Here is an 11,239-nt window from a genome sequence, read left to right on the forward strand (position 1 = left end):
CTAGCCGAGATGGAGATTAGTCGGAGATGGAGATAAAAGTCTTGCGAACTCGTGCTGGCATTTCAATCATAACTTTGACCTTTGAAAGATCACGTCATCCATCTTAACCATCCGCATCACCCGCCACTAAATCCCGGCTGAAAACTGCCCCAGCAGCTTCGTCAATTCTGCAAACATGTGGCGAACTTTGTTCCCGCCGTCTGGTTCCGAGAAGTGCTTACGGCCGAAGGCGACTCGGCACAGCACGTCGTTGGTGAGCTCGGTGATCCTCTCGCTGACGCGCACTGGGACTCCGGCGGCGGCGCGAATGCCAGAGACGAGGAGGGAGGCCTCCTCCTCCCTGACGGCCCGGAACGAGCGGACGGATGCGTCGGAGGCTGAGAAGGTGGAGGACGCACACGCGTTGGCGAAGGCCACGTCTTGGGAGCGGTAGCAGAGGCATGCAGTCGACGATCGCGGAGTCGGGGCGGGCGGCGGAGGAGAGGACGACGACGGGGACGCGGACGAGGCGGAGGAGCATGACGGGGCCGTGGCGGCGGGCAAGCGAAGCAATGGTGCGGTGGGGCTGCGCGCCGATCTGATGGAGGTTGCCGAAAAAAGGGAGACCAGGAGGCGAGATGGGGAGATGCTTGTCGGAAGAACGAGAGAGCTGTAAAGTGTACTTGAAACGTACACGTTGCAGTAAGCAGGACAATAAGAGACGCCAAAAGGAAGAAGAAGAAGAAGCCAATTTCTTTTTTCCTTTTTTCATAAGAAGAACACTGATCTTTAATAGGCACAAGCATCTATTAGATTCTGGAAAGACGTTCGACAAATTTATTAGATTTGCAGTTTACAATGCCCTTAAAGATCATAAACTATATATAGCATAATCACGTTTAGAGTTCATCAGAGGCTCCTTAAGCTGCTGCTGCATGCATCCCTCGAGGCTTTGCTACAAGAACCAAACTCGACTTCTTGTGCACTGCAACCCCAAACACTTCGTCCATGTCCAGCTCCTCCCCTCTCTCCCCGTTCGGCAACTCCCAGTCGAAATGGCACAGCAAGTTTGCCAGAGCAAGTCTGGCAGTGGCGATGGCGAAGGTGCTTCCGGGGCAGCTTCTGCGGCCTGCTCCGAATGGTAGCAACTGGAAGTGCTGTCCCATGAAATCGACGGCCGCGTTATCGTTCAGGAACCTTTCAGGAATGAACTCGTCCGGCTGCTCCCATGAATCGGGATCCCTCCCGATGGCCCAGGCGTTGATTACGACTCTGGTGCCTTTGGGAATGAGGAAGCCGTGGATCTTGGCGTCGTCCGTCGCCTCGTGGGGAACCAGCAAGGGGAGAGGCGGGTGCATTCGGAGAGCCTCCTTGATCACCGCCGTCAAGTAATCCATCGTTTCTACTGTCTCTTCTGCGATGGTTTCTTTGGATCCGACGATTCTGCGAATCTCTTCTTGCGCGATCCTCATCTTCTGAGGATGTTTGATGAGTTCCGCCATTGCCCATTCTAATGTAGTGTACGTGGTGTCAGTTCCACCGCCGAACACGTCCTGAATAGAGAACACAAATAGTTGAATTCAGCAAGAAGAAGAAGAAGACGACGAAGAAGAAGAATTAAGGTGATTTTGGTACCAAGATTATGGCCTTGACGGTGTCTCTGCTGAGCTTAGCGCCCTCTGTGGCCTCCGACGATAGTAAAATGTCCAAGAAATCCTCCGCTGTCGCGTCTCCACCGTCGCCGTTGCTCTTCCGTCTTCTTGTCTCGTGCTCCACGAGCATTTTTTCGATGAACCCGTCGAATTCGCGCGCGGTCTTGTTTAACCTCGCGTCCAACCCGCTGAGGTAGTCAAGCCAACCCAGCCACGGCGCAAAATCTCGGGCCGGAAACTCCCCCAACAGCTTCATCAAGTCCGCAAACATCTTGCGTACATTCATCCCGCCGCCTAATTCCAGGAACTGCTTCCGGCCGAAGGCGACCCGGCACAGCACGTTGTTGGTGAGCTCGGTGATCATCTCGCTGACGGGAGCCGGCGCTCCAGCAGTGGCGCGGAGGCTGCCGACGAGAAGAGCGACCTCCTCTTCCCTGATGGCGCGGAAAGAGCGGACGCGCCGGAGGCTGAGGAGGTGGAGGACGCACACGCGGCGGGCGTGCCGCCACAAGTCGCCGTACTTGGCGAAGGCCACGTCCTGGGAGCGGTAGAAGAGGCGGTCGGAGATGGTGGAGCTGGGGCGGCTGGCGAAGACGAGGTCGTGAGTCTTCAAGACCTCGGAAGCAGCAGAGGCGGAGGAGATGTAGACGACGGGGAGTCGGCCGAGGTGGAGGAGCATAACAGGGCCATGGCGGAGGGCGAGCGAGGCAAGGGAGCGGTGCTGCAGAGCGCCGAGCTGATGGAGGTTTCCAATGAAAGGTAAACCCGGAGGCGAGTTGGGGAGGAGGAGATTGTTGCCTTTCCGTCGGCCGGAGAAGAAGACGAAGGAGAGGAGGAGGAGGAGGAGGAGGAGGAGTGGCCACAGCAGAGACAGCTGCATAGAAACCATATCGATATAGCCTTTTGCCAAGCGTATATGCTTGCCTATCAATATAAAGTTAGGCATTTATTGAAATGAAATGAAATGAAATGAAATGCCAAGTAAACGCGTTGTTTTGGACTTTTGTGTTGCACATGTCAAAGTGCTCGCGAAATGAAGTTCAATCACGCGGCACTGTCGGGCGATTTCATTTGAGGAGCGAGTTAAAAATGATTTTGAAGTGAGAAGTGGACAATGATTGAGATAATATTTTTTTGCAGAAGAGATAATATTTTTTTTAGTTTTGATTAATTATAATTTTTTATAAAATTGTTACGGTGATGAATTTTGATTTTTATTAAAATGAAGAGTTAAAAAAGAAAAGGAGGGAGAGATATTTTATTTTATTTTTGTATAAATATATTTGAGAGTTAAGAATTAAAACATATAAGTTCATCAACATTTAAACACATCATTTGGATATATGTCGTCCAATGTGACACATTGAATCGCTTACATATTTTTAACATTGAACTCTTCAAGACATCAACACCCAACAAATAGTGTATTCAACAAAATCATAAAAATGGATAGACAGAATACCGAATGATTTCCAACTGACCGTGCCTCATTTTGATTCCTGAATCAAAAGTTATGGTCTGTCGAAGTTCAACTCCTCACGTGTTGTTTCAGCATCACATCTCGTTTCGGCCACTCATCCAAGGTGCTCAGTCATTCACCCAAAGTGCTCAGTCATTCAATCCGGGCCCTCAGCTACTCATCTTGACTCTTAGCCGCTCATCCGGGCTCTCAGCTACTCATCCCGGTATTCAGCCACTTATCCAGGTCTCTTGGCCATCTCGACCACCTCGTCCCAGCCACCTCATCTCAGCACCTCAACATTTCAACTATCTCAGTAGTTCAGCATCTCAGCACCAGTATGATGAAAGAGATGGTTAAGTCGTTACACATAGTCCAGTCAGTCGGACTACGCCTCCTTCGACTAGACTTGATAGGGAGACTTGTGATGCCGGTGCATAAATGACGTGGCTCTTCCTCTAAGGTAAAAGTCAAGGGTCAAGGGGGAGTCAAGAATGAGGCTGATTTGGCAAGGCTAGTCAAATGGACTGGTCAATATTTGTCTTTTGTGGATTCAACAAACCACACATGCTCCAAGACAGCCTTTATAAAGTTGTCATAGAAGATGCCCTTTTCCTGCACATAATGCCAAAAGGGAAGCAAGAGGCAAGGACATATGTCAGGTTTGGTCTCCTGGTGTGCCTACATAAGGAAGAGCTCTAGCAAGAAAGAAAGGGGGCCTTCTTCCTCGGCAGGATCATCTTCTTCCTCTGAGGGGAGGGTCTTCTTCTCCTCCAGAGGGTTGCTTCTTCTTCTTCTTCCTCTTCTTCCGAGAGGGGGCACTTCTTCTTTTGGAGGAGCTATGCATTCCAATATCTCATCTCTTCTTCAGAAAGGAAGCTCTTCCTCTTCTCCCTCTTGGAGGGCTGGTTCGACCTTCTAAACTCTTCTTCTTCTTTTACATTTTCATTTTTCCTTCTACGGAATACTGACTTGAGCGTCGGAGTGGCCCACCGGGACTTCCCGGCACCCCTCTCACCCCCTGTTTAAGTGCATTTCAGGTCCTCGTCACCCTGTCCCTCCGACTCCACTAGGAAGCGGCACCCGTCGGATCGTTCGTTGACTGGTGGCTTGACCATCGTCGATTTTTGGCCGGAACACGAGCATTTTACAAATAGTTTGGATCTTGTCAATGACTCCAACGGGGATAGGGAGAATAGATAACCAATAACATTTTATTTCTTGTAATACCATTTTTATCAATTCCAATTGTCCGACATATGAAAGAGTGTGCTTAGGCTACGCATTTATCTTACTTATGATTGCCTCAAGCAATGGACCATAGTTAGCAATCAACAATTTCTCTATCGCTAGTGGAATACCCAAATATTGAAATGGAAATTTCCCTTTTTGAAACTCAATGAGGTTTAGTAACTGGTTCTTTACTCTATCATCCACACTGACAATATATATGTGGGATTTCAATGGATTTGCCCTTAGCCCCGCTTCTTTTCCAAACATATCCAAACAGTTCGCTATATGCTTGATTGAGGTCTCATTGGCCTGAACAAACAACATGAGGTCGTTAGCATAAGCAAGGTGCGCTATGTCAGTCTCTTTGCACATGAGATGATGGTGAAATGATGGCAGTGAGGAGATGACATATATTCTTCTAGATAGTACCTTAATACATAATTCAAAAAATAAAGGAGATAAAAGATCACCTTACCTCAACTCGCGCCTCCCACTAAAGAACCCATAGATGCCACAATTGAGGGAAATTTAAGTACGAAGCCATGGTTACACATTCCCTAATCCATGCACAAAATCATTGGGGAAATTCAAAACCAACGAGAGCGGCCATAAAGAATTTCTAATCCACCGTATCAAACGCTTTTACCTTGATCATACACCTTGGTGAAATTCTTTTACGAACATATTTTCTTACCAGAAAGATATTTTATCCTTTCGAGTTCAACGTTTTACAACTTAGTCTAATAATTAATATTATATTTTGGATCATGATGATCTTAAAATTAATTGATATAAATAAAAAAAATCAATCGCCCTATCACTTTTGATATTTCATAATTGTAATTTAAAGGTTGTTTTAATTTTTTTCAGCATTTTTCAAAGTACGCACTCAATCTAATTTTCAAAATACCATTCCCATCCATTTCATTGTTAAATTAAAATAAAAAATAATTTTTTATTTAAATCAAATTAAATTTAATGAAATCGAATAAAAAAATATAAAATTTTAATTATTTCATCAAAGATTTTTGAAACAGAGGACCCTAGAGAATTTATTTTTTAAAATAAATATATGATAATCTTCTAAATTTATCTATATTTTTAATTTTAATTCTAGAATAACATCTTTAATTTATTTATATAATCTTTTTAAAAATAGTTTTTTAAATTCACCCATGATCAAATGACCAGTCATTCATGATCTGTTCAATTTTATTCTAAATTTACATTATTGCATTCATCTTCTAAATTTATCCATTTTTTAATTTTAAAATCTTAATAAAAAATTATAAAATTACAAAAGAAGATTAATAAAAGCAAAAAAAAAGAAATTTGTTTTTATATTTATTTAGTTTTATATTTTTTTAATAGCAAATTATAAGAGAAAACAAGAAAGTGAAACAAAATTAAAAAATATTTAAAAAAAAGTTTGGTCAAAACATCACTACTTTGATGTGCTTTACCTATTTTAGGATCTCAAAAATATTTTAAGTTATCAATGAGTTTTGATAGTCAAAACTGATTGATAAATCTAAACATATCATATTTCGTCCAAATAAAATTTAATAAGTTTCTTTTACTCTTCTAAATCTCCTAATGCTAAAAAAAAAATTTCATAGCCCCTATCTGTTTAAAGAAATTTTTTTAAAAATAATTTCTTTTCTGTTAATATAGTTTTATATTTGGATCTGGACATCTCTAATTTGCTTTATAAGATAATATTAATAACTTTTTTATACTCTCCTAATCTTGTGTTAAAATTTTAAATTTTCAAAAGCATCTAAGCCATTAATAAGACTTCATTAAAATTTATTGATGGGCCTAAATAAATTAATTTTAGTTTAAATTTTATTTAATTAATTCCTTTCACTTTTTTTTTTTTTTGAGTCTTACCCTACTGAAAAAACTTTTGATTTAAGACTCCTATCAATTTAGAAAGTCTTCTTTACTTTTGGTATAATATCATATATGGATTTAAACACCTCTAAACTAATAGCTTCCTTTGACTCTCTTAATCTTATCCATACTAAAATTTCAAGATTTTATAGACATTTAAGTCATCAATGAATTTTGGCTAAAACTTATTGATAAGGGTTAAAGGTAAAAAAGATTAAATTGTTTAAATAACTTCTTCAAATTGATAAAGGTCATGAGTTAAGAGTTTTGAGACATAGTAAGACTTAGGGAATAGAAGGAATCTATTTGATCAGATTTAAATTAAATTTGATTTATTTAAGTGAATTTTGATAAAAATTCATTTATAACTTACTTATGAAATCTTGACATTACAGTTTTATGAAATCTTGACATTACAGTTTTGGACCAGATGAGGAAAGTGCAAAGAAACTATTAGTGTTGTTTTAGAATAAATTAGAAATGTCTATATCTAAAGATGAGACTATATAAGCTTGAATTTTTAAAATAATTTTGGTAGGATCATGATAGGGGTGTCAGAAGGAATTAATCAAACTTGTGTTATCTGTAAACAAGTCCTTCAAGCGGCGGCGCCTTGGGCTAATGTCAGATACTCATAGTTAAGGCTAAGGCCTAACCTGGATGAAATGGAGTGACTGAGACAGTACGCAGAGGTGAGAATGGCTAAGACAAGGACAACCGAGACGAGGATGTCCCAGACAGAGTCGGCTGAGAGAAGCCGCTGGCCGAGACGGAGTCGACCGAGAGCAACCGCTGCCCGAGTCATTGTCGACCAAGAGCAACCACTGGCCGAGACAGAGCCGATCAAGAGGAGTCGTTGGCCGAGACGGAGTCGACCGAGAGGAATCGATGACCGAGAACGACCGCTAGCCAAGATGGAGTCGGCCAAAAAGAGCTGCTAGCCGAGATGGAGTCGGCCGAGAGGAGCCACTAGCCAAGATGGAGACTAGTCAGAGATGGAGGCAAGCAGACTTTAACCTTTACGTCATACATTTTGACCATCCGAATCACCCGCCACTAAATCCCGACTGAAAACTGCCCCAAGCAGCTTCGTCAATTCTGCAAACATGTGGCGAACTCTGTTCCCGCCGTCTAGTTCCGAGAAGTGCTTACGGCCGAAGGCGACTTGACACACCACGTCGTTGGTGAGCTCGGTGATCCTCTCGCTGACGCGCACTGGGACTCCGGCGGCGGCGCGAATGCCAAAGACAAGGAGGGAGACCTCCTCCTCCTTGACGGCCCGGAACCGGCGGACGCGTCGGAGGCTGAGAAGGTGGAGGGCGCACACGCGACGAACGTCGCCGTGCTTGGCGAAGGCCACGTGCTTGGGAGCGGAGGAGAGGACGACGACGGGGACGCGGACGAGGCGGAGGAGCATGACGGGGCCGTGGCGGCGGGCAAGCGAGGCAAGGGTGCGGTGGGGCTGCGCGCCGATCTGATGGAGGTTGCCGAAGAAAGGGAGACCAGGAGGCGAGGTGGGAAGTTGCTTGTCGGCAAGAAGAAGAAGAAGAAGAAGAAGAAGAAGAGAGAAGACCACATTAGACGAGAAGCAGAGGAATGAATGAAATATAAAATTAAGGAGAGACAGCTGCATGGGAACAACGAGAGAGCTGAAAAGTGTGAAACGTACACGTTGCAGTAAGCAGGACAATAAGAGAGACGCAAAAAGAAAGAAAGAAGAAGAAGGCAATTTCTTTATTCCTTTTTTAATAAGAAGAACACTGATCATTTCATAGGCAGTAGCACAAGCATCTATTGATATTACCAATTGAGTAAGGAAATCTGTTCACGCAAACAATTTGAAATTAGATTTGCAGTTGATACGCTAAATTTATGACAAATTTAATATATTTGCAGTTTACAAGGCCTGAAGGCCCTTAATTATTATAGCATAATTAATCACGATTAGAGTTCATCCATCAGAGGCTCCTTACAGCTGCTGCTGCTGCTGCATGCATCCCTCGAGGCTTTGCTACAAGGATCAAACTCGACTTCTTGTGCACTACAATCCCATACGCTTCGTCCATGTCCAGCTCCTCCCCTCTCTTTCCGTTCGGCAACTCCCAGTCGAAATGGCACAGCAAGTTTGCCAGAGCAAGTCTGGCAGTGGCGACGGCGAAGGCGATTCCGGGGCAGCTTCTGCGGCCTGCTCCGAATGGTAGTAACTGGAAGTGCTGTCCCATGAAATCGACGGCCGTGCTATCGTTCAGGAACCTTTCAGGAATGAACTCGTCCGGCTGCTCCCATGAATCGGGATCCCTCCCCATGGCCCAGACGTTGATTACGACTCTGGTGCCTTTAGGAATGAGGAAGCCGTGGATCTTGGCGTCGTCCATCGCCTCGCGGGGAACCAGCAAGGGGAGAGGCGGGTGCATTCGGAGAGTCTCTTTGATCACCGCCGTCAAGTAATCCATCGTTTCTACTATCTCTTCTGCGATGGTTTCTTTCGATCCGACGATTCTGCGAATCTCTTCTTGTGCGATCCTCATCTTCTGAGGATGTTTGATGAGTTCCGCCATTGCCCATTCTAGTGTAGTGTACGTGGTGTCAGTTCCAGCGGCGAACACGTCCTGAATAGAGAACACAAATAGTTGAATTCAGCAAGAAGAAGACGACGAAGAAGAAGAAGGTGATTTTGGTACCAAGATTATGGCCTTGACGGTGTCTCTGCTGAGCGTAGCGCCCTCTGCGGCCTCCGACGATAGTAAAATGTCCACGAAATCCTCCGCTGTCGCGTCTCCACCGTCGCCGTTGCTCTTCCGTCTTCTTGTCTCGTGCTCCACGAGCATTTTTTCGATGAACCCGTCGAATTCGAGCGCGGTCTTGTTTATCCTCGCGTCCAACCCGCTGAGGCAGTCAAGCCAACCCAGCCACGGCGCAAAATCTCGGACCGGAAACTCCCCCAACAGCGTTAGCAAGTCCGCAAACATCTTGCGTACATTCGTCCCGCCGCCTAATTCCAGGAACTGCTTCCGGCCGAAGGCGACCCGGCACAGCACGTTGTTGGTGAGCTCGGTGATCATCTCGCTGACGGGAGCCGGCGCTCCAGCAGTGGCGCGGAGGCTGCCGACGAGGAGAGCGACCTCCTCTTCCCTGATGGCGCGGAAAGAGTGGACGCGCCGGAGGCTGAGGAGGTGGACGACGCACACGCGGCGGACGTGCCGCCAGAAATCGCCGTACTTGGCGAAGGCCACGTCCTGGGAGCCGTAGAAGAGGCGGTCGGTGATGGTGGAGCTGGGGCGGCTGGCGAAGACGAGGTCGTGAGTCTTCAAGACCTCGGAAGCAGCAGAGGCGGAGGAGATGTAGACGACGGGGAGTCGGCCGAGGTGGAGGAGCATAACAGGGCCATGGCGGAGGGCGAGCGAGGCAAGGGAGCGGTGCTGCAGAGCGCCGAGCTGATGGAGGTTTCCAATGAAAGGTAAACCCGGAGGCGAGTTGGGGAGGAGGAGATTGTTGTCTTTCCGTCGGCCGGAGAAGAAGACGAAGGAGAGGAGGAGGAGGAAGAGGAATGGCCACAACAGTGCCAGCTGCATGGAAACCATATCGCTTTAGCCTTTTGCCAAGCGTACATGATCGCCTCTAAATAGAAAGTTAGGCAGTTTATTGAAATGAAATGAAATGCCAAGTAAATGTGTTGTTTTGGACTTTTGTGTTGCACATGTCAAAGTGGACTTTTGTGTTGTTTTGGACTTTTGTGTTGCACATGTCCACAGTTTTGTCCCATTGAAAAACTTTTGATTTATGATTCCTATCAGTTTAGAAAATCTTTTGATCTATGGATCTAAACACCTCTAAACTAATAATTTTCTTAGACTCTCTCAATCTTTCTCATACTAAAGTTTCAAGATTTTATATACATTTAAGTCATCATTAGTTTTGTCTAAAATTTATTGATAAGGGTCAAAAGGTAAAAAAGATTAAATTTTTTTAAATAAAAATTTCAAATTAATAAAGATCACGAGTTAAGAGTTTTGGGACACAGTTAGACTTAAGGGAATGGAAGGAATCTATTTAACTAGATTGAATTTGACTTATTTAAGTGAATTTTTGATCAAAATTTATTAATGACTTAAATACTTATGAAATCTTAACATTACAATTTGGACAAGATCAAGAGAGTACCAAAAAATTATTAATGTTATTCTATAATAAATTAGAGATATCTAGATTTAGAGATGAGACTATGCCAAAAATAAAGAAGATTGATTTTTTAAAATAATTTCGCTAACTAATAGGGGTCATGATTTAAGAGTTGTTGAGTATAATGAGATTTAGGAGAGTGAAATAAACATATTAGATAAAGTTTGAACTAAAACTAATTTATATAGATTCATCAATCAATTTTAAGTTAGATGCTTTTGAAATTTTAAAACTTTAAAATCAACAAGATATTGCAAGTGTAAGGAAGATATTATGTTATCCTAGAGAAATAAGATATTTCTAAGTTCAAATATGAAATTGTCTCAAAGTAAACAAGAATAAATTTTTAAAATAATTTTTTAAAATGAATAGGAATTATTAAGATGATTTGATGATGATGATGATGATGAGATTAGAGAAAGTGAAAGGAACAATTTCACATAAAATTTAAAATTTTAAGATTATTATCACTGGCTTTTATATTAAAGTCCTCTATAAAATAATTAAGTTTTTATTTTATTTCATTTTCTTATAATTAGATATTAAAAAATAAAACTATTTTTTTAAATATTTTTAATTTTTATTAACCTTCTTTTGTATTTTTAAACTTTTTATTAAAATTCCAAAATTATAAATATAAATAAACTTAAACGATCATTATGGATTTAATGACGTATTTTTTAAAAAAACATTAAGCTCGTTAAGATCATGGATGCCTTTTATATGAAAGTCTTTGAAATAATTAATTTTTTTATTTTTTTCTTGATCCGATTCGATTTAGTTTAAATAAGAAAAATTAATTTTTTATTTTAATTTAAGATTGAAATATAGGAAAGGATAT

General features: G+C 42.9%; 3 protein-coding genes across 3 annotated transcripts; all 3 read right to left on the reverse strand.

Annotated features, from left to right (window-relative positions):
- Positions 1-793: 793 nt before the first annotated feature.
- LOC141839121 (cytochrome P450 71A25-like) lies at positions 794-2,521 on the reverse strand. Its single transcript, XM_074726787.1, has 2 exons — positions 1,615-2,521; positions 794-1,532 (listed from the first exon to the last, which is right to left on the reverse strand). The coding sequence occupies exons 1-2, from the start codon at positions 2,518-2,520 to the stop codon at positions 900-902; spliced, it is 1,539 nt and encodes a 512-aa protein (XP_074582888.1). The 5' UTR covers position 2,521; the 3' UTR covers positions 794-899.
- A 4,722-nt stretch (positions 2,522-7,243) lies between these two features.
- On the reverse strand, positions 7,244-7,852 carry LOC141837137 (cytochrome P450 71A26-like). The gene has a single exon (XM_074724592.1). It carries the CDS (start codon positions 7,850-7,852, stop codon positions 7,244-7,246), a length of 609 nt encoding a protein of 202 aa, XP_074580693.1.
- A 325-nt stretch (positions 7,853-8,177) lies between these two features.
- LOC141837138 (cytochrome P450 71A1-like) lies at positions 8,178-9,800 on the reverse strand. Its single transcript, XM_074724593.1, has 2 exons — positions 8,901-9,800; positions 8,178-8,828 (listed from the first exon to the last, which is right to left on the reverse strand). Exons 1-2 carry the CDS (start codon positions 9,798-9,800, stop codon positions 8,178-8,180), a joined length of 1,551 nt encoding a protein of 516 aa, XP_074580694.1.
- Between the last annotated feature and the right edge of the window lie 1,439 nt (positions 9,801-11,239).

Source organism: Curcuma longa, chromosome 11 (genome assembly GCF_044706935.1).
Source record: "Curcuma longa cultivar G26 ecotype Majalengka, Jawa Barat chromosome 11, ITB_CL_G26_1.1, whole genome shotgun sequence".
Taxonomy (NCBI): domain Eukaryota; kingdom Viridiplantae; phylum Streptophyta; class Magnoliopsida; order Zingiberales; family Zingiberaceae; genus Curcuma; species Curcuma longa.